Below are 24,148 nucleotides of genomic sequence, written 5' to 3'. Positions count from 1 at the left end.
ACGTCCCGTGGACCGTCCTGCCCTGATAATGCCCCCCCCCCCCACCCGATCAGAGAGGCATCCGTAATGACTGTGGCAAATGGAGGAGGGGAAACAAAGGGTCGGCCCTGATGAAGAAGAGGGGAAGATATCCAACAATTCAGATGAGTTCTGCACGACTGTGTGACTAAGATTTCGTGCCTCATCGGGAGACTGTGGTACGACCACTGCGTGAATAGCATCCACTGCAGAAGACGCATGTGGAAGCGAGCCAGTGGTAGTAGAACAATGGCCGCAGCCACAAGACCTAGAACCTTCAGTATAAATCTGGCTTTGACCTTGTTGCTCTGCAATAAAATCCGAACGAATTTTTGGATGTCCAGAATTCTTTGATCTGTTAGTCTGGCTAACATTTTGACGGTGTTTAATTCTGCGCCTATAAAGGTGATAGATTGGCAAGGCAGCAGGGAAGATTTTTCGAAATTTACTGAAATTCCCAAACTCCTGCAAAGCTGTAGAGTGTAGTCTCTGGTCTGAAGAAGCTGACACCTGGTGGTGGCAGAGAGGAGCCAGTCGTCCAAATAAGGAAACACCTGGAATCCTTGACGTCTCAGATGAGCTGTGACCACTGCCATGCATTTGGTAAACACTCTGGGGGCTGAAGTGAGGCCAAAGGGCAGGGCTCTGAATTGGTAATGACTGTTCCCTAGCCGAAAGCGGAGAAACCTTCTGGAGCGTCTGTGAATCTTTATGTGATAGTACGCATCCTGAAGGTCTATAGAGCACATCCAGTTGTCCTTGCCCAGAAAGGGCAGAATGGACTGAAGCGTGACCATCCGGAATTTTGCCTTCTTGACAAATCTGTTTAGATTGCTCAGGTCTAATATTGGTCTCCAATCTCCCGTCCTTTTGGGGACCAAAAAGAATCTCGAGTAGACGCCGGATCCTACCTGGTCTGCCGGCACAGTCTGGACGGCTCTTTTTTCTAGGAGCTTTGAAACCTCCTGTTCTGCCAAATCCCTTTGACCGGGTGAGATGTCTGGAAGGGATTGTTGAGGTACGGGATACATTTCGAAGGGGATTTTGTAACCCTCGGATATGATCGACTGTACCCACATCTCTTGTGATAGGGATTGCCAGGCTACTGGGTACAGCAAAATCCTTCCCCCGACTGCCTCCAAGGGTGGACAGTCGGGCAACACCTCAGGGATGCTGAAAGGGCTTCTCAGGAAGAGACTCCCTGTTGCCCTGGTTCTGAGGACCCCCCGCCTCTAGGGCGGCGTCTATTGTTGTTACCCCTCTGCCTCTGGGGGTAAACTGACCACGTGTGTCCGGTGTAGCTCCTTGGGCTTTGCGGAACCACATCTTCCCCCCCTTCTGACCCTTGGGATATGGTCTAGGAGTGGAAAAATGGACTCCAACGGCAGAAAGAGTTTTACCGTCCTGCTCACACCTGGTCAAGGTATCCTTCACCTGAGGTCTGAACAAAGCCGAACCATCAAAGGGGGTATTAGTGAAGGACGCCTTAAAGGGGTCCGCAAAATTACAAAGCCGCATCCAGGCTTGGCGTCTAAGAGCAACTCCTGTGCCTGCGGCCCTGCTCGCTCCATCGGCCGCATAGGATATGAGCCGCATGGAGGAGTTGGATAGGGAATTCAGGATTGCTAGCTGCGAGGCAATCTTTTCTTGAGCCCCAGCAGCAGAAGGATCCTGGACCACTTCACCCAGTTCCTTGAGAATATCTCTTTGAAGCCTGGTGAAGTGACAAAGGTAGTTCAGCGAACGCATAGCAAAGGTCGCTGAAGAAAACATCCGCTTTCCATACCTGTCCATGGTCCTAGAATCCTTGTTAGGAGGATGGACAGGTACTGAAGGATCCGCCAGTTCCTTCTTAGTGGCCGCCGCCACCACCATAGCATCCACAGAGACGCCCTTGGAAAGGAACTGTTTGTCTGTAGGGGCCGTGATAAATTTGGATGGTCTCCTGGGGACAGGTTCCACAGAATCTGGAGCCGCCCACGCCTTCCGAGCCACTACCTGCATAAGTGGGTCGAAAGGCGGAGACACCCAGGAGGTGGAGGGTCGGGATCCAAAAGCCTCCAGGTATACCGACTCATCCTCGGAGGGATCAATGGATGGCCAATTCCCCCTCTGTTTGAGGAGCTCAAGGATGTCTGAGAAGGAGACATCCTCAGAGGGGGATCATGGGGAACCCTCCGACTCATCTAAGTCGGTATCCGATGTAGTAGACTCGGGGGAGTCTGTGTGTTTCCTCTTACACGTCCTCTTCCGAGGGGGTTCACCTGCTGGATCAGGAGAAACTTCGGAAGAGGAGGAAATTCCCAATGGGGAAACCTGGGGCGATGGATCCCTGGGCCTGAGAGCAAGAGGCGTCTACAGGCACTGAAGAGGGAGGAGCTAGAGGGATGGACCGTTGACCTGGCTCAGAGGCCAGGACACTCCTCATCACCTCAAAGGCTCCCCTCCCCGGGAGGCCGGAATATCCCCGCTCTGAGGATACAGGAATTCCCGGCTCCACTGAGAGGGAAAGCTCCGAGGCCGATGTCGGCGCCGAGCTTACCAAAGCCGAAGCCCCGAGAGGGAGAGCGGGGTCGGACAAGGGTCCGATGCCACTAGCCCCTCGGAGCCGACAAGGGAAACCCGACGACCGGATCCCTCCAAGGAAGGCCTCAAGGAGGAGATCGGAGCCGAGGACGACGGAGCCAAAGGATGTATCGGCTCCGGCGCCGAAACAGTCGCTGTCCCGAGAAGCTCCGGCTCCGAACTCTGGTGTGGAGTCGGAGGAGGAAGTTCAAGGGGTGAGGCAATAGCCAAAGTCTGTTGAGACGGGCTATGGAGCATTTGGGCCAGTGCCTGCGACTTCAACAGCCTGCTTACCACCCTCTCTAAGTCGTGGTCAGACAGCCTGGAAGATCTCGAAGATCGGCTCCGATGGCTCCGCTCCGACAAAAGAGGAGACCCGGGCAGTGGATACTCTGCAATGAAGGGGACCGAGATCTCTTTCGGGATGAAGTCATCGGAGCCGAAGTCCCCTGAATTCCAGATGGAACCGAAGGTTTCTCGGCTCCGATGCTGGATAAGGTGTCGGCTCCAGCCGGAGCCAACAAGGCCACAGTAGACAAGGTGTCGGAACCAGTCGGTGCCGAACCCACTACTTTTGAGGTAGATAGATCGGTTCCAGCCGGAGCCACCGGAGGAGGCTTGGATACTGAAGCCTGAGCCTTCGGTGGCTTAGAAGGTTTCCCAGACCCTGCTTTAGAGGGAGAACCTTCTGGCTTAAGTAAGCCACGGAGGATAAGCTTATTCCTCCGTTCCTGCAGGACTCTCTGGCTAAAAGAGTGACACAAAGCACAGGAGTCCTGCAGGTGCAAAGGCCCCAGGCAGTAAACACAAGAAGTGTGACCGTCTGTCAGAGACATTTTCTGACAGCACGAGTCACACTTCTTGAAGCCTGAGACCTTGCCTTCCTTAGACATAATCCTAGGAGGAAGTCACACACAAACCCCAACAAACACACAAAATTAACCCCCTAACACACAACACACAGGAAGGGATTAACCAATGGGGTTTAGGCCTAACTAAACTTTTTACACTAAAGGAAATAAAAAGTTTTGAAATATAAGGGAATAGGGTGGGCTGTAACACACTACAGGCTATAAAAATGGATACAAGGGGGAAATAAAACCCTAACTAAGCTTTTCTCTTTTAACAAGAAAATTACTTACCTCAGCTGGCAAAGGAGACCTCTTTCGCTAAGCGGCAAACGAGATCTGAGGTAGTTCCGTCTTGCATCATGGGATATAGGGTTGCCTCGAGCTGGTAAAAGGAGTTCTCAAGCTAAAGCAAGTGCCGAGTCGGAGCCGAGGATCGGCTCCGAACCCATCCAGCAAGAATGAAGGCGAGATTGACAACTTAACATTGAGTAGTGCAGGTTTCATGACTTGAAAGTAACACTTTAACAAGGTTGATACATATTTTTTCTTTTTCTCCGTTTTGTACAGAGCTGCATATACTTAGTAAATAAATACATACAAAATGCCACTGTAAAACTAAGGTTTCAGTAATATCTGTTTACCACTCCTGTTACAGTCAAAATGCAATATACTAAATGTAATCAGAAAGGATGTGCAGCAAAAAATGATGCAACCCACAAGACTTTGCTGGGCTAAGTGGGATAAAGGTTACGTAACTGCTCTGTTTAACTTTTCATGCAAATCTCAAATGAGAAAATGTCCCACTGTCACAGAATGCATCTTCTCTTGGTTTAACATAAGCTTTTTGTTCTCCTTGTGATCCTGAAAGTCCAGATGAACCACATTTTCTTTTACTATATTTAAAACTTCTCCATAAGGAAATCACTCAAACTGTATAAATAACCATCTAATACAAAATTATTTCTAAACAAGTGAGTGTCGGACAACTCACCTTGCAACATCAGGTGCTTTTGATGGCTGCACATTTTTCATAATTGCTTGAATCCAATTTCGACGGATACCAGCAGTCATTGCTGACAATGTATATATGGCCTCCTGAGTCTAAAATTTAAATATACAACAAAAATGAATTAAAGACTTCATGAGAAAGTTAGAAAAGGAAAATAATCTAGGGTTTTGGTATAGGAGTACAATTTCTGCAGGAATAAAGTACAAGACGCTTTTTGCCCCCGCTGGGCAATGTGGTTACTGCACACACACAGCCGAGCATTAGGTATCTATAAGTTGAACATTCTACTAACCTTCTCACTACATGTTGCAGTTTTTAACCAATGCACCTGTAAGGAAACCTCAGTGGACACCATGCAGCAACATCTACTCATCTCCATTTATACAAGGCTACTTCACAAAGACACTTGAACCTGGCTAAGCCATCACCACCACATCTGTCAATTTACATCACTGCCTAAAACACTGGTACCAAACTTTGAACAATAATGTTTCTTTCAAAAGGTACCAGATCAGTAAAAAGTCATTAACATTTTACCACTGCCGTGCATACAAAATGTTATATTTCTGTGTACTACAAACCAAACCATTTTCTTTTTTTTTCTTGTTCAAATAAAAACCATACCATTTTCTGATGTCACAGTAACAACTGCTCAGGATACCACATTCACAGAGAAAACACTAGCATTAAAAGTGCTAGACACAATCAGGAATAGTGCAGCTTTGCTGTGAAATGCACATACTTGTGTTTATCCTGCTGTAGATGAGCTGTGACATGGACTGAAATTAAAGTAAATACTACGGTAAGCAGAGATGCTGCGGTAGCGTTGTCACCTCACATTAAGATGTTGTCCTGTTCGATTCTCAGCGAAAGCGTCTTCTGTGTGGAGACATGCGTGAATGGACGTACTTTCGTTGAAGGTTGTGCGTCAGGCCTGGCAAGTCAGTATGTAAAAATCTACTGCCAATCATTAGCGGACCAGAGTTCCGCTGTGGCGACCCCTAACCGGGAAAAGCCAAAAGACACAACGACTACGGTAAGCAGAGAAGCAAAGTAAATACTACGGTAAGCAGGGAAGCAAAAGGAGCAAACAAGTGCATTTATATAACTTTTACTATGCGGGAGTAACAGCTACTGATACTAACAGGAAGGCAAAGTCTGCAAAACATTTGTCATCTGTTTGAACATAATGACAGACTCGTGGTACAAGCTTTCCTGGTACAAACTGCATTACAATATTATCATTGTATCCATAAGAACGAACGCAATCATCAGAGCCCAGACCAGGTCACTTTCACAATGGGGTCAAATTTTTACCCGTAAGCAAGCAAACAACATGCATTTTTGTTACATTACATGTGATTATGGTGAATTAAACAAAAATGCTAAAATGGAGTAGCGATGGGTAAAAGAGAACTTAGGCACTGGGAAAAGAAGCAGTGGGTGAACACTTTCTATGGATTGTAGACTGACAGCAGAAAAGGACTGAGAATTTCTAGTCTGGGGTAAAACAAAATCACCCTCAACAAAGTTTATCTAAGGATGTTAGTCTTGGAGAGAGTCCATTTGGGACCTAGATATTCAAAATTATCCCCAAAAATTCAAACAGTGACAAAAATCTGCCCACAGACACAAAGAGCTTTCTTGAACTGATCCAAAATCAGCTAGTCATTTTATGTAAGGAAATACTTAAATCCCTACGGTCTGAAGGTTAAGTTGCAATACACACAAGACGCTTGGTAAAGATGTATGGAGCAGCTGATACACCATTAAGGAACTGTTTGTGAGCCAAGTGAATAGACCTGGGGATAAAATTGCCTCATGTATCTGCTGTAAAGAACTAGTCCCACTGCTTAAAAGACAGAATTTCTACAGAAAATACCCTGAACTTTTTACATTGAATGCAAAAAGAACTACCCATTTTAGTTCTAAAAGACAACGACATTCTTCATCTTTTTCTAGACCAAAAAAAAAAAAAAATGGAATGAAAAAAAATCCCTCATGGTCCAGTGGAGCAACTGGCTATATGGTGTTCTGTACTATGGACTGCACCTCCTGCTAATGAATAGGTCTTTGGTAGATACAGTGAGGACCCTGAAACTCCATAACTGTCAAAAAAGCCCAGATTTTCTCTGCTCCGTCATCTAAGCAATCCATTTATCCATTTCAAATATTGTCCATACTTGCACATGGAGGGCAAATATTTCCCCAGATGCTTCTTTTGGGCACAAGATAATGAACAGGGAAGGAGTCAAACTCATTAGCCAATTTCTTCCCAGACCTCTCCTCTGCAACACACTGTACAGCAAGGGAGATGCTAAAAACTTTGGGTTTGATGGCAGCTACCATTTCTACTCTTCTCCTAAGCCAGACTTCACATGAGGAAAATCCAAAGATATCTAAAATCTGTGTGGTCACAGCACTCTCACCCACTGGACACCCTGGTCCCCCTCAATCCCTTGTCTCAAAAAGGAGCTACTTTCGTGGAAGGAAGAGGTCAATCTCAACATAGGACTTCCCTTCACACCACCTTCTCCTCCAAGAGGTTCACACAGATGCCTCAGATGAGGCATGGGGGTCATAGACAGGATCACACCGGACACAGGGCAAATGGAAACCACAGACCTTGAAGAAAAGTACAGTTGTGTACACTTATCATAAATGTAGATGTTCAAGTGTATTCACTGTTGCAGTCATCGCATTTGGGTTATCCTGCCAGGGGTAGCCCTCAGTCGGCCCGAATACCAAAGGCTTAGTATTTCTGCACTGGTTGCTGTCACTCCAGGACTGAGTTCAGGTCGTCAGTAGTATAAAATCAGGCAGCCAATGTCATTACATCAGTTTTTCTTGCCCCAACTGTCAGGAGCCCCCAAATAAGGAGCTAGGTTATGGTGGAAGAACACCACCAGTAGAAAGTAAATACCAAAACTTCCCTGTAAGGAGAGAGAGAGAGAGACAAGGGGGATGGAGGGTGGGAAACCAGGACTGTAACAGTGAATACACTCGAACATCAACATTTATGCTAGGTGCACACAACTGTACTATGTTCTTCACGTTTCACTGTTGCAGTCATCACACTTGGGTTGATTCCCAAAACTGTAGAGAAGGGTGGAGGCAGTCAAGAAGACTGGGGGCATGCCCTGCAAGACTGCAGTGGCAAAGCCTGCCCTGGATTTGGAGAAGATAGGCAGGTGGTAATGCTTGGTGAAGGTATGAACAGAAGTCCATGTTGAAGCCTCCAGGATGTCCCTGGTGGGGACCCCTCTGAGAAAAGCTGCAGAGGTGGAGGTTGCCCTGACCCCCTTTGGGGATGGTTTCCCATGCTGTTTGTAGCAGAAATGGATGCAGTGTGCTATCCATTTGAAGATTGTTTGTTTGGATATGGCCTTGTCCTCTGCTCCTGTTGCGAAGCTGACTAGCAATTGGTCAGTTTTTCTAAAAGATTTAGTCCTATCCAGATAGAATCTGAGCTGTGTGTGGACATCTAGAGAGTGCAGAATCATTTCCCCTTGTTTTGTGGGTTAGGGCAAATGAATGGATTGGTTGAGAGCCACACCGGACACCACTTTAGGCATGAAGGATGGGTTAGTCCTGAGGGAGACTCTGTCAGCATGGAAAATGATAAAGGGCTCTATAACCATGAGTGTTTGTAGCTCTGAAAGTCTTCTAGCTGAAGTGATGGCCAGAAGCAAGGCTGTTTTCCAAGAGAGGAATTTTAACTCTGCTAAAGCTGCAGGTTCAAATGGGGGTAGGGCGAGTTTTTCCAACACAAATTTAAGGTCCTAAGCTGGGGTAGGAGCTCTTCTGGGTGGCCTTAAGCTGTAAGGCCCTCTTAGGAACTGTTTGATGAGAGGGTGCGAGAAGAGAGGTGGCTCTGTGCTGTAATGAGCAGAGATGGCAGAGGCGTGAATTTTAATAGAAGAGAAGGTCAGACCCCTGTGTAGTAGCTCTGCTAGGTAATCCAGGATGAGTGGTAGGGAGGGCTGTGCTGTTTTGGCTCCCTTAACCTGGATCCAGGCACAAAACCTTTTCCACTTGTCAGCATAGGATTTTCTAATGCTGGGGCATCTGGCCTCACGTATAACATCTAGGACTTGTTTGCTTAGGCTGGCAGCTTGAGGAGAGGTCAGGGAATAAGCCAGGCTGCCAGGTTGAGGGCCTGCAATTGGCTATGCATGCATTCTCCATTCTTCTGGTTCAGGAGTGTTGGGATCTGAGGTAGGTGCCATGGTGGCAGGGGTGACAGGCTGCGCATCAGTGGGTACCAGTGCTGGCGTGACCAGTCTGGGGCAATCAGGATTGCCCTCGGTTTTTCCTCCCTATTTTGAGCAGTACCCTTGAAATGAGTGTTAGAAGGGGAAATGCAGAAGTTTACCCACTGGAAGGATAGAGCATCCACTTTCCAGGCCTTGCTGTGAAGTTCCCTGGTGCAGAATTTGGTGAGCTGATGATTGAAGTGGGAGGCAAAGAGGTCCACCTTCGGGGTGTCCCATTTCTGGGTTACAAGGGTGACGGTTCTGTGGTCTAGCTGCCACTCATGTGGGTCTGGCAGGTTTCTGCTTAAGTTATCTGCCAGAGAGTTTAAGAAGCCTGGCAGGAATTGTGCTTGCAGGTGTAGATGCATGGCTGAGGCCGTGTGCCAGAGGGTCATGGCGAGCCTGCACAGAGGTAAGAGTGAGTCCCTCCCTGCTTGTTGATATACCACATCACTGTGGTGTTGTCTGTGTCTGTTTTGATCAGTAGAGGGCCCGGGGAGAGTAGGGGTCTGAAAGCTGTCAGGGAGTGTTGAACAGCTAGCATCTCTTTTTGGTTGATGTGCAGATGTATTTGATTTGGGCTCCAATGGCCCTGAATGCACCTGCTGTCCAGGTGTGCACCTCAGGCATAGTCTGATGCGTCTGTGGTGAAGGTCTGGGTGGTGTGGGGTTGTGAGAAGGGAAGTCTCTTGTTGTGGTTGCATGCTGTTGCCCACCAAAGAAAATCTTTCCTTAGAGACGGTATCATTGGTATGATAGCTTCCAGGTCTTGAGAGTGTTGACACCAAAGGCTTTTTAGGTACCATTGTAGCTTCCTCATACGCAGTCTGGCATACAGAATGAATAGAATGTAGGAGGCCATGAACCCTAGAGCTTGCAGATAACTGGGTTCTGGTGGCTAGTTGAGAGAAGTAGCCTGTCAGGTAGGCTTGTTTTTCTGGAGTAAGGGAATGCCATCTGGGATGCTGTGTCCAGGCTTGATCCCAGGAATACAATTTTTTGTGTGGGGACTAGTTTTGATTTCTTTTCACTGATAGTATACCCCAGGGAGGTCAGTAGGTCCTTTACAAAAGTCAGGTGCTGTAACAGCTTTTCCCGACTGTCTGCCCGAATCAGGTAATCAACTAAGTAGGGGTAAATTTGAATATTTCTTTGTCTGCAAAAAGCAATGGCTGGAGCCAGGCATTTTGTGAAAACTCTGGGAACAGTGAATAAGCCAAAGGGAAGTGCAAACAACTGAAAATGCATAGATCCTGCCCTGAAACGTAGATATTTCCTGCAAGATTCCCCGACTGGGATGTGTAGGCAGGCCTCTTTTAGGTCTAGGGTGGCTAACCAAGCATCCTTGGAAAGCATAGGAAGAAGCTGCTGGAGGGTGAGCATTTTGAATTCTGGTATTACCAGAAAGGTGTTTAGAATGGATAGATGGAGGATAGGGTGCCAGGTGCCCTCTTTTCTGGGTATCGGGAAGTGTCTGGAATAGAAACCTTGGCTTATCTGGTCTGCGGGAACATGCTGTATTGCCCTCATGGAGAGCAGGGAAAGGACTTGCTTTTTGGCCTCTGCCCACTGGTTTGGAGGGAGATCTGGGAACCCTTTTGGGGTTGGCAGTGTGTGGAAATAAAATTTGTATCCCTGGGACACTATGTTGAGGACCCATCGGTCATTGATAATACAGGCCCAGTTGTTTGCATAGAAGGAGAGTTTTCCTCCTAGGGGCACAAGCAGGTGGGCAGAGGTAAGGGGTGGAGGTATAAAGTCATTGTGAGTTCTTACAATAAGGGGGTGGCTTAGCACTCCCTGTTTTTGAAGAGGAGGAACTCCATTGCTCAGATCTCTGCATACCCTGGGGCTGCTGTCTGTGGGGGGGGGGGGGGGTCTGTTTCCATTGGGTCTGGGCTGAGATGGCCTGGAGGGGGCCGGAAAGGACCAGTGCTTGGAGGGGCAATGCCTACTGAACCTCAAAGGCTGGAACTGTAAAAAGTCTAACTGTCTGCATAGATTTAGCTTTTTCTTCCATCTTTTTTAAGACCTCTTCTACCTTGGTGCCAAGCAAATTGTCTTTGTTCAATGGTGCGGCCAATAATTTTGATTTGACATGGTCTGACAAGGTATGTTCCTTAAGCCAAGCATGCCTTCTAAGGGCAGAACCAGTGACTGTTGCTCTGCAAGAAGCTTCTAGGGCATCAAAGCCACATTGCAAGGTGTGCTTAGTAACTTGGCTTGCAGAATGCATAAGCTCTTGTAATTCTTTATTTTCTGCACAAGCAGGAAAGGAAGATATTTTTTGTTTGAGGAGTTCCATGGTATGCTGCTGATATTTCAGCATGTGGAACTGACAATTCAGTGCTCTAACAGCAAGAGTAGCAGAGCTATATACTTTTTTACCTCATATGTCTAAAGCTCGGAAATCCCTGTCTGAGGGAGTGGGATTCTTAGCTGAGGTTTCTTTAATTCCTTTAGGTCCTTGAGAGATGACCTCTGGGTCAGCAGTAGGATTTTTGACAAGGAATTTGTGAGAGTGAGGGGACTCTGTAGTACCTGTCAGGTTTCCTGGGAGCAGGAGGAAGTGTGTCAAGGAGTAAAACTGGATTCCATAAAAAACATCATCAACAACGTCCAGGACAGGAGGAATGTCCAAAGGTCTGTGCTGTGGTAAATCTAGGAATTCCCTGAGTCTCTTTTCTGATTGAGGATAGTCCTGACATTCCCATTGGAAATGCTCCCTTAAAGTATGAAGAGTTTCACCAAATGAAAAATCGTCGGGTGGAGAGGCAGAAGGAATGGATTCCTCTGCATCAGAATCCTCACAAGCAGAGAGGGGTTGCATGTCTTCATATTCAGAAGCATCAGAGTCATTGGACTCCTGTTCAGATAAAACTACTGGGGACAAGTCTCTCTTTCTTTTGGAAGGGGTAGCCTGGCTTCCCCTAATAAGCATAATAAGGTTTTCTGCCATTTTAAGCATTTGAGATCGAGGCAACGAAGCAGGTGCCTAAGCTTGGGTCGCTGTTTTTTTTGGGTATAGTTCATACTCTAGGCCTTAGAAACTCGGTAGTTTTAGAAAGAACTGAAGATGCGAAAGAAGTCGTCGGTTTGTGTCTAGTATCGGAAGTGTGAAGTACTTCCTCAGAAGCCTGTGCCTGCTCAGCGGCTCCGGACCCATCCAAGGTAGACATCCACAGGATCCTTAGTCGAAAAAGAGTCTCTCGGCAAACCGGACTCCGAAAGGGTCTCGGTAGTGGCCTGCGAATCCAGAGAAGTGGGCATCAGGGGCTGTGAAAGCACATCACTGAGGACCGGAGAACTGACGACTAGCTTAACGGAAGCATCAGCGGCAGTTTTGGACCTGTGCTGTCTGTCTCTGCCTTTATCCTTACGTTTTTTCAGAAGATAGATAGTCGGATGGCTTACTGAAGCCATATCGGAATTCGAGGACTGAGAGAGAAAATATCTAGCTACAATAAGGGCCCAATGACGTATAGTTCTGGCATTGAACAAAGCATAAAACCGACAGCGAGGGACATCGTGGCATGGGTTTAAACAGGAGGTGACGCAATAAGAATGGAAGTCTTGGTGTGGTATTTACTTTCCACAGGTGAGACAATTGTTAACTTTTTCTGACATTGGTTAGAGCAAGAAAAAAGGATCCCCAACGGGGTACTTAGCTTTAGAAGACTTCAACTTCAATTCATGAACGAAAACTCAGGTAGCAGCCGACTGGCACTCGTGTGAATTGCTTCTGCTTCGGGCTCCTCGGCAAGACAGACTGATGTAATGGTGTTGGCTGCCTGATTTTATACCACTGACGACCTGACATCAGTTCTGGAGCGACAGCAACTGACGCAAAAATACTAAGCCTCTGGTATTCAGGCCGACTGAGGGCTACCCCTGGCAGGATAACCCAAATGTGATGACTGCAACAGTGAAACACAAAGAACATCATATCAATCTGAAGGAAATGAGGGCTCTTCTGAAAGCACTGCACACCTTCTCCCACCTATGAAAACCCAGGCAACTCCTAGTGTACACTGAATATACCACTGTCATGTGGTACATAAACAAGAAGGCACCAGGTCTTATCAACTGTACACGTTAGCACAGGAGACATAGAACTTTGCCACTCAGATGGACATCACCCTCACAGCCACGTACATTTCCTCACAGGACAATGTGCTTGCAGACTCCATAAGCTGCTCCTTGGAGAACCCCCATGAATGGGCTCTAAACATACAGATTTTTCCAGGCAATCACTCTTCAGTGGGGCACACTTCTTTGCATCACCAACCAACCATCAGCTTCTCCATTTCTGCATAAGGGAACCTTGTCCCTCAACCTGGAGGACGGATGCCTTCTTCTTCCAGTGGACAGGGAAGTTCCACTATGCTTTCACTCAACTACCTCTCCTTCAAAATTTCATCTAAAAGCACAAAGGAAGCACCCAAACTCCTATTATTGCCCCCCTCCCCCGTTTTGGCCAAGACAACATTGTTTCCTCTGCTATTTCACTTGACAAAGGAAAATTATAAGAAAATACTTCTGCAACCAGACCTTATCACTCAACAAAGAGGGCTGCTTCTCCACCCAAATTTTTCCAAACTCAACTGGACTCTGTGGATAATAAGATTTTAATCTCTCGGACACCTATTCTCTGAGGAGGTTGTTCAAGTACTACAGGAAGCCAAGAGACCTACTATTAGAAAGTGTTACATGGCTTAAATGGAAAAGGTTTTCTTATTGGTGCAGCAAACACAGTCAGGATCCAATCTAATCACAGGTCCCTGCTGTCCTGCAATATCTTTGGAAATTACTTCATTCAGGCTTGGCTTACTCTTCTATAAAAGCTCATCTGTTAGCCATTAATGCCTTTCTCTCTCTAACCCACTTCCCCATGGCTAGAGAGGAAGTAAAGTTTTTACTTAGGGGAATTCTGCATCTTAACTCACCAAGGAAACCCATCTTGTCCCCTTGGGATTTCAATATTGTGCTGGAAAAGTTTACTTTACCTGCCTTTGAACCAGCAACTTCTGCCTTTTTAAAATTCTGTACTTGGAAAACTATTCTACTCTTGGCTCTCACCTCTGCCGGGAGAGTTTCTGAGTTACAATCTCTTATGTCCATTCTACCTTTTCTTATTTTCCACAAGGACAGGGTGACTTCTAAGGGCTAATCCATCCTTCATGTCTAAGGTAGTGAATAAACTGTCCTTCAATCAGGCTTATTCACCTTCCCACTTTCTTTCCCAATCCTCAAAATGTGGGGGGGGGGGGGGGTATTGCATTCTCTGGACATTCACAGACAACTAAGATTTTATTTGGGCAAAACTAAATCCTTCAGGAAGATTGATCAGATTTTGTATCTTCTATAAGCTGGGCCAGATGGTCTCCAAATAAATTATTGTAACTTTGATTTCCAAGACCATCTCTTTCTGCTATTCACACCATGGTAAGTCCTTATCTTCCTGTCCAAAAGCTCATTCCAGTAGGGCAGTGGCTTCCTCAAGTGCTTTTCACAAGGAAGTAAACGCCACGGGGATCTTGGAAGCTGCTACTTGGTCCTCTGTACAAACCTTCACCAAACACTACATAACTGATGCCTTTTCTAGGTCTATCCTGTCTGTACTGCTAGACATCTCATCTATTCAGTAGCCAACTATCCTTCTCTCTACTTATGTCAGCTCTGACAATCACCCACATGCCAGGAATACTAAAACAGTGACTTTAGTCAGGACATAGTACAACTGAGTAAGAACTTATCACAACAGTAGATGTCCTACTGATCAAAGCTGTATTCAGCACTAGGTGACCAAGTCAATCGCCTAGGGCCTACTGGCTGGGAGGGGGCCCACTTGCCGAGGGACTGTCACATTAATTTTTTTAATTACAAAAAAGAATTGCAAGTTTTTTTTTAAGGGCATTCTTCTTTAAGAATGCATTCTGTGTCCAGTCGCACCCACCTGTTGAGTCTGTTGCAGAATTTAAGTTCAAGGTGATGTTCCATTTCAGTGCTGCTTGCTTCCGCAGAATGCAGACTCAGTCCTGGATGGATTCTTCTACAGCAAGCATGGACAAGTAAGGTGTGTGCGTGTGTAAGTAAAATGCCCCCAGTAAGGGAAAATCCTGTACCTTAATTACAAGAAACAAGAGTCTGAATCCTCTACCCCAACTACCAAGCTTTAAAAAAAAAAAAAAAAAAAAAAAGAGTTTCAAGTGTATTTTTCAAGGAATTGAGTTTCAAGTACATTTTCAAGGAATTGCACGCTTCCATGGAAGAGAAGCTTACTGCTGCTCATGCCAAGTCTGTTTACAATGTGCAACTGTTTTGTTTAGCAAATGGTATTATTGTGCTATAGAATTATTTAAAGCATTGTTAGTACCATAACAGGTAGCAAATTTGCTTTTGATGCAAAAGACTGGGTTCTACTCCCACAGCATGTAAATGGATTGCTGATACTGTGTTGTACTTTAAGGGGGATGCTGCAGTCCTGGATGTGTCCTTTGGATTTGATGTCTAGTAACTAAGAACCTGTTGTCAGTTTGCCAACCATTCCCTATTGCAATATTGCCAGCTTACCATTTTTTGAATGTAGCACTGGCAATTTATTCTTCAAGAGCAGCAGGCACTAAATTTGCAGATGAAACAATGAGATATAAAGTAGTTTGTTAGCTGCAACCTCTTCATTAGTTACAGATCTCTTTAATGTAGCATTATTTTTTACTTCGGCAGAGATTGTGCATATTGACTGACAATGGTGGACTGTAAATCTGTAATAGTGATCTTTTATGGTTGAAATGTTCTGAACTGGGCAGCTTTGTCATTACCGATTCATACACTTTGTGTCACTGCTTACTGGAAAAATGTTCAAAGCTACAAATTTAAAACACGATCTAACAAGTAGTGTTGTATTATACAAGGAATACAACTTAATACAATCAGGAAGGTGAATCAAAGAACACATGCATATACATATTGTCCTAAAAATTTGTGCAAGGGGCCTATGATTTGAAAACAGCCCAAAGGTAAACTTCATCTGCCACTGGTCAGATGCGTTTTCTTTTAATGTTGGTTTCAATGCTGTTTCAATGAACGTGAGCTTCAAGGGCAGAGTTTTAATGACAAGTCTGTTTTCATTGTGAGACTGTATTGCTTTGTTTAACAAATGACTATCAGTGTTTATGCTATAAAATTTGAAATAAAAGTTTTAAATTAAATCCAAATAATCATTGTATAAGTGAAGCAGAAAACAGTATGCACACTGAGAGGTCTGAACAGTGTTTATGGTAAAGGGCGAAATAACCAAGTAATGAAACATGGAAATGGCTGCAGGGGAAGGGGCAATCCATTACCTTGCCTAGGGCCCCATTTGACCATGATCCGGCTCTGCTACTAATCGCTGTTGCAATATTCCTTCCTACCATCCTTCCCCTTTTCTCTAGCTTACTTCAGTCTTCTTTTTCCCTCCCCTCTGCTTTAACATCCACTCTGCATGGAAATGGGGGAGTTTATTTACCTGTTTGAGCTAACCCCTCCTAGCTGACAGGTCTTCCTTCTCTCAGTAATCTTCCGGCAGCTGGTTTGGAGATGCATGCTTTGGTACATGCTCATAGATTTAGGCTATATACCCCTATGCCTATGAGCTGAGGTAATATGCTGAATGTACAACCTCGGAGAGATAGCTACACAACACAAAAGCTCCAACAGTCACAAGACTTCTTGACAGTATACTTATGCAGTTCTGACAACCACAGGACTTTTAACTACTTATGTAACATTAGTACTTCTGAGAATCTCAAAGCCTTGGATTCATACTCTTTTTCTCTCGGGTTACAGAAGTCCAGAATCACAACAGACAGTTATAACAAACCAACTAACAGTACATAAATATTCCGATTGTTAGATTTAGTAGAATCTGTTGACCCCCCCAAGTCTGGTTTGTTCTAAAACACAACAGACTGACACCTGCAATTTAGTTTAGGCAGTGTACAGTCCTAGTTCTTCAGCTGCTCATGGGGAAGCTATTTACTTTACTTGTGAATTTATTTTTGTAAAAGAGAACCATGATGGAAGTTCAGTTCTTGTCACATGCCATCTATTCAACAGGATAACTTGGTGGTAAAATGTCATGTGTACAGGAAGTGTCATTATACAAAAGATTTAGAAAAATCATGCAACATTTTAAATAAAAAAAGAATATACCAGTCAGTGGTGCAATAACTGGAGAAAACTCTTATGGCTTTCTATATGAGGAGTTATCCTATAAAATGTTAATAGAAAAGTGTGGGAGATTAAAGATTGTTAAAAGTAGAAAGATCAGATGTTTTAACAGGGATAAAAAACATGTATCAACTTTAGAAAATCCAGTTCCGTTCACTCATTCAAGTCAATCATTTATTCCCAGAGTATATGCCAAATCCACTGTAGGACTGTAAAGGAGCAGCAGACTACCCTGGCACTCAGCTGGCAGTGTGGCACAAAGAAGAGAAACTACTCCTGACTGGTTTGCCAATTAATCACAGAATGTACATACACAAACACTTTCATTTATATGGCACACACAGCTGTTGCAATTTAGAGGATCATAAATTAATGTAATTCGGATCTGGAAAGAAATGAAGCACCAGACAAAAAACATACACAAGAAGCATGTACAGCAGAGAGCAAGACTGTAGAAGGAAGTGCTACAATGCAGTAATACTAACACCACTGTGATGCCTCCCCTTCTAACCCTTATAACCACTGAGCTAGATGGTGGCTCTAAAGAAACTTGTATTTCAAAGTTTTCAAAATCAGTTTCTATTTCTGGCAATGCAATGATCTTACTTCAGTAAAAACGCAACCAGGAGAAAGTAAAAGCAGCTGCAGGAATGCAGTTTCAAATGTTGAAATTAAAGGGTTAACTATATATACGATATCCCTCTTTGTCAGTATAAACAAGGAACTAGTAGAGAGAGTGGAGGGAGGAATGTAGTACTACAAACCAGTCAAGTTTCAAAGATTAAAGGAAACAGAGAATAAAGGGAAATTCACCAAATTTTAATAATATACAAACAAGGATTACATTAAATAAATTAGATAAAGAGTGTCCTTACGACAGTAATATCTCAACAAAGAATATGGAAAAATTGGATGATATAAGGTTATGGTGGACTGATTCTTAACTAATGCTGCCGAAAGATGATCATGACGGTTACTAGTCTCCCTAGTCGTAGGGTATCGGGCATATATAATACAAAGATAAAATCCAAACCTGGGAACAGTTAACAGATGAGGTTTTAGTGACTACGGCCAAGGGACAGATATGATGGAGTTATGTGGATTCAATAAAGTCTTGGGACTAGCAAAAAGAACAAATCTGTAGAGTGTATTAAGCTAAAAAACTTCTCAAAAGCTTACTACGACTTCCTAAGGGAAGGTATCTGTAGCTTCACACCACCACTCCCCTCAGAGGATGCAGATAACTATGCTGAACAGTACGCTAATGCAGTATACAAGGACCTGTACAATTGCATGGACTCAGCCATACTCAATAGAACTAACACCTGCTCCTCAAGGAAACACAAACCTGTTTGGTGGACATCCTCTATCAACAAGTTTTGCAACAAAAGGAAGAAATTGTTGTCTAAGGGTAAAAAGGAACAAATTCCAAATTAGACAAACTCCCTCCTTAGCCTCAACAAGCAAATTAGATCACTAGTGAAAATCTCCAAGGCCAATTATGAATTGAAACTAGCCTCCAAAACAAAAGGAAACCATTAAGTCTTCTTCAGTTACGTCAGGAACCTCAGTGGCAAAGCCCAGATTTGTTCTGAATTAGTACTTAACAGTATCACTTACACTTAAGCCAACCTGCTAGCAGCCAGGTTCAGAGCAGGCTTCACCCCCCTTGTCCCCTCCCAAAGGCCCTTTCGACATCCCCGAAACTTGTCCCGCACCTCACATCTCCATAAATCAAGTGTTACAGGCTCTATCCAAGGCAAAGAACACAGCTTCCATGGGACCTGACAGTATCCCAGGATGTATTCTGCACTATCTCCAGCAAGCATTGGCTTTGCCATTGAGCACCCTATTCAACCACAGCCTAAGTACAGGCTTCATTCCAGCAGAGTGGAGAACTGCCATTGTCATCCCCTTGCACAAAGGTGGTGCCACTAATGAACCTGGAAACTATCACCCCATTAGCTTGCCAACCTGATCTGTAAAGTCATGGAGCATATTATTATGGATCTCATAAACAAGGACAAAGGCAATCTCCAAGCACTTGACCCCACCCAGTTCAGATTCATCAAGGGCAGATTGTGCCTGTTGAGCCTGGTTGACTTCTTTGAGACTGTCACCAAGGCCCTGGATGAGGGAAACTCAGTGCATACAGCTTACCTAGACTTGGCCAAGGCTTTTGACACAATCCCCCACTTGGGCATCATCGAAAAGCTAACACAACTTGGCATAAATCCCTACCTTATCAGGTGGGTGGCCAACTGGCTCACCGACAGGACCCTCAAAGTCAAAACAGGCACATCCACCACCGATAGCAGACCTGTCACTAGTGGAGTTCCCCAGGGATCTGTCCTGGGACCCCTACTGTTTGGCATCTATTTCTAAGAGGTCCAGGCAAAGACAAAAGGTCTGTGGCTGACCATGTTTGAGGAGGACTATAAGTTGGGTGCTGTCACTGACTCCCCAAATGATCTTAAGATACTGCAAGAGGGTGTTACAGCAACTAATGACTGGTGCCACACTCATGGCCTTAAGCTAAATGCAAAACAAAATGCATCATCGCACCATTCGACAAAAACACGACCCCTACCGAATACCACATCAATGGCAACCCCCTAAGCACACAACCTGTGGTGAGATACCTGGTCACTCAGGTTGATAACAACCTCACATTCAACCATCATGTAGCGCGACAGTGGTCAGAAAAGCCTTTTACACGGTTCATCTCATAAGTAAAGGGATTGCATCCAGAAAAAAGGAGGTTATTACCTCTCTATACTCCTCCCTTCATTAGACCAATAATTGAGTATAACGCCCCATTTGGGATATACCTTTCCCAAACATCTGCGCCAACTGGAAAGCCTACTGAAATACCTCACAAAGAGAATCCATGGTCTCCAACACCTGTCCTACGCAGACAGGCTCAAATCACCATCACTCTACTCAGTATCGTACAGATCGCTCAGGAGTGATCTGTGTCTTGCCTACAAGGAAATCTCGAACCATGCCATACTAGAGATGCTTCATATCCGTAAGTCTAACTCCTCATGCACTACCTGCTCAAAAGGCCTGAATCTAATATGCGACATTAAAAAAACCTGCAAGAGAGACAGATTCGTCTCCCAGAGGCTGCCTCGTCTCGAACAGAATTCCCATACAAGTCAAATAGAGCACTTCACTGACCCTCTTCAAGCACAAACTTGATGAGTGGATAGGAAACCACAAATTTGTCCCAGGGGCTCCACCTGTGTCCCTCACTGACAGGGGCAACAGGTGCTGACTGAAGGTTCTTTTTGGGGATAAACTCTTGGCTAGGCTTGTAAGAGGCCTAGGGCCATTAGCCTAACAACCTCCTATGAATGTACACCTAAAAAAGTACTCCACACTTGGGTTACAGAACATGAAATAATGGGATTTTCTTTCTTTTTTTTTTTTTTCCTGACACCCATCCATCTGGAAGAATGTCTCTTCATCCCGGTCAGGTTGGACACAATATTGGCTTTGATAATTTGAACAATCGTTCTGTGTGAAAAACAAATGAGGGAAAATATGTGCAGGGTGCATCTAATCTACATTTACATTAAAGATACAACAAACAAACCCATATTAGAGTACAATGAACTTGATGATGGGACCAATATGTGGTGGTAAGAGATTATATGAGACTCAAATATAACTATTCCACTTTAAAAAATCTCAGAAATAGATTGTCTGGTGAAAATGTGGAACTGTTAATGAAAATTGGTTGAACTATCATTCACTCCAATGGAGCTCAGGAAGTTTGCACTGTAACTTCCAATGGGCTAAGTCTTTTGACAGAATCAAATTATGTCCTCACATTTCAAACAAATGTTCATATATCTGGAACCATAGGGGTTATGAAAGAAGTATAAATGGCAAACCCTTTAACAAAAAATATTCTTATAGTGGTAGTATTCTTTAGGTTCTAGGTCTTAAACTGAATTTTATGTCACAGTAACACAGTAACTATTACGTTTGTAATATTTTTCAAACTTACAATATAACAACAACCACTCGATTTACACACATACTGTCAAGCAGCATTTTATTCATGTAGCTGAGAGCCTTCATATGAGGCTAAAGAGTTTAGTCTGTATTACTTGGTTGTTGAGACAATTAGAAAAATATGAAAATTTTAACTATATAAATTAATACCATAAAAACAACAGTTAATATCTCTATCTGCACTAGACAGAGGTCAAATATTAATGTAGCTCAATTTGCCATTGTGCAAGTTTTAAGATGAAATCTTTTAAAACCTTGCCCTAAACATGGTTTTGGAATTATTGATGTGTATTTGCAGTACTTGACACCTATAGGCATCAGCAGGAGTTAACTGCAGATGCGCCAGGAGGCGTCACTCGGATGTAATGAGTAGCCTGTCTAGCTCTGAAATACCCCTTCAAATCGGATAATCCCAATCTGCCTTGTTCTACTGATGAATCAATTTATCAGACTTGACTCTTGCCGTCTTCCCATCCCAGATGAAATCCTTCAGATTTTTATTAATTCCTATCCACAACTTCTCCTCTGCTTGATAAAAATATGCCTGCCCTCTTGTATAACACTAAAGGGACTAAAAACACTTTAGCTGCTTGTATCTTACTATCCATATCCAATTTCTCAGTTTTTGTATTATTTTGTATCAACTCCCACACCAGAATAATTTTTAATCCATACTCCTAAATACTTCATTTTATCATGTCACCATAAATGTGGATATTGCTGAACCAATTTGTTTGGGTACATAATTTACAGCTATTGGCTTTGTTTTAGCTTCAATAATTTTGTATCCGAAAAAGATCTGAAACTGTCACAAAATGTTCCACAACACTGAAATATCCTTTTCTGGTTTTATCAGGTATAAAATCATATCATCTGCAAATACAGCAAGCTTTTCTTCACTACCATGCCAATTATATCCTTGAATTCCCAGTCCCTTTTCATTTGCTAATGGTTCTAAACATAATGCAAATAACAAAGGGGAAAGACGTCACCCCTGCCTGGTTCCTCTGCTCAAGGAGAAATTATCAGAGAGAAACACACTCACTTTAATTTTTGCCTCCGATTCCTCTTATAACCTCCTAATCAACCTTATAATTTTATCAGGGAATGCAAATGCTTCCATTACCCTGCTCATGAAGTCTCAACTTACTCTGTGAAATGCTTTTAATCAAGACCCACCCACGACAGTGGTATTTTCTTATTTTTTGCTTCCCTCTGGATCATCAATGTTCTGTTAATGTAATCAAATGTTTGCTTCCCCTCCACAAAAGCACAATGATCCATATCTTTCAACTTTGGCATCACTTTCGATGGACATAAGCACTTTATAATCATGGATTAGGATTGAAATATGTCTGTACAAAGCTGGATCTGTTGGGTCTTAACCCTCTTTAGGTATTACGGCCACCACTGCTTTCTTCCAGGATGTTGGTGCTTCTCCTACCTTAAAATACTGTTAAACAAAACCTTCCAGATCTTTTTCAGTTTTTTTCCCTACTAGCTTTAAGCTTCCATAGGAATATTATTTATTCCTGGGGACTTTCCTGTAGATTGTTTATACATCACCATTGTTATCTCATCTCTTCCTATCCTAACTGTTAGTAACTGAGCCTCATCTACCACTAACCTTGGCATATTTAATTACTCCATAAAGATTTGATTTTCATATTCCTCTGCTTTATACAGAGTTTCACAGACTTTCTGAAATATTTCTAGTACCTCTACAGCATCTCTTATTTTCCTTGTTATAGACTCCCTAAGCATGGCGACAGCCCTTTGTTACTTTCTGTTGCCCGAGTCATCAAGCTAGAAGTTTTTGTGCTCTGGAATTATTATTAAAAAAACAGTTGCTTAACAGCAATCTTTCTAAACTCATACATATTACTGTTTAACATTCTGTACTTGCTGCACCTCTTGTTCTGGGAGGTTCTCCCTATTCTGCAATACTTTAACATCTGTTAGTCCATCTAAATACTTCTTGTTACTTCTTAACCATATCTCTCTTTTATTTACATCCTATTTTTAAACTCCACTTTAATTTTATCCCACTCCTTAGCTATATTTTCAGAATAAATTTCTATCTTCCCTAATAGCGCCTGAATAATTTACACTTCCCATTCCTTAAATTCCTCTTTTTTCAATAGATAGGTGGGAAGGTGCCAGAGTCTCATTTTTATTTCATAACCCTGTGTTTTTATTTTAATTATTATTGGTGCATGATATGAAACAGTTTCTGGGTACACATCAACATTTTCAATTAAATGCACAAGTTCCTCTGAAATGAAAATTCTGCCTAGCCTAGCCCAGGTTTTGTACCTTGGGGAATAATACATAAATTCACTCCAAAGTCCTACTATTGAATTCATATCTTCCTTGCAAACAATTTCATAAATTTCTTCAAAAATCTACCCTCCTTTGTTGTATTTTCCATTTTGGACTCGCCAGAGACATATGCACTGCTGCAAATCAAATTCCAGTCCCTACCTATAAGTAACATTCTTTGCTTAAAGCTATTTCTCCCAGAATTTTCTTAAACTCCACTATAGCAGTTTTAGGTAGAATATAAGTACATGCCAGTGTAATCCTCCTCCTTTGCCAGAAGCCCCTTAGTACTATAAATCTACCATTTTTATCCTCTTCTACCACTACTGAAGCTCCTCTTGCAATTAATATAAGTACTTCTGTTTTCCTTTGTCCCAGGTATTCTGCTAAATAAAAAGCCTGAAAACCTTTCTATATCAAATTCACATGTTCAGTTCTCTCCAAGTGCACTTTGCATTTTTAATATAGTTCACCACTCCTTTTTTGTATTTATCTGTCAGACCACTGATATTTAAAGATATTACAGAACGCGTGATTGTGTTAAGAAGTTATTATTTCCAGCTTTTACGTGTCTTTATCGTTAAGTGTCTAGTTCTAGCTTTTGTGTTACATGCATACAGTTTGGCAGGTTGATCTTTTATACAGTTCTTTCTTGTCATACCCATTTGAGCCTATGTCATATCTTACAAAACTTTTTTGAAAACACTCAAAACAACACCCCCATTAATCACTAAAACCTATTAACTTAATACTTAACACACAAAACTATGTACATCTTCAAATATTGAAGTTTTACCCTCCTAATAGGAACAAGTGTCCCAAACTGACAGCCACACTCACAGACCTGGACTAACCTAAAAGAAAGGCTATCCATGCTAAGATGCATG

At 43.4% G+C, this 24,148-nt stretch overlaps 1 protein-coding gene across 1 annotated transcript in view; it reads right to left on the bottom strand.

The window, feature by feature from the left end:
- The window catches only part of LOC122799215 (myosin phosphatase Rho-interacting protein-like), a 2,938,789-nt gene that overhangs the window by 974,520 nt on the left and 1,940,121 nt on the right, over window positions 1-24,148 (bottom strand). The window contains exon 13 of the mRNA XM_044068133.1: window positions 4,426-4,535. Within this exon, the coding sequence (XP_043924068.1) occupies window positions 4,426-4,535 (110 nt within the window). The remainder of the gene's footprint in view (window positions 1-4,425; window positions 4,536-24,148) is intronic.

This window comes from Protopterus annectens, chromosome 4.part0, assembly GCF_019279795.1.
Source record: "Protopterus annectens isolate FY-2018-M chromosome 4.part0, PAN1.0, whole genome shotgun sequence".
NCBI lineage: Eukaryota > Metazoa > Chordata > Ceratodontiformes > Protopteridae > Protopterus > Protopterus annectens.
The sequence above is the reverse complement of the archived record's forward strand: the minus strand, read 5'-3'. Positions and strand labels throughout refer to the sequence as shown.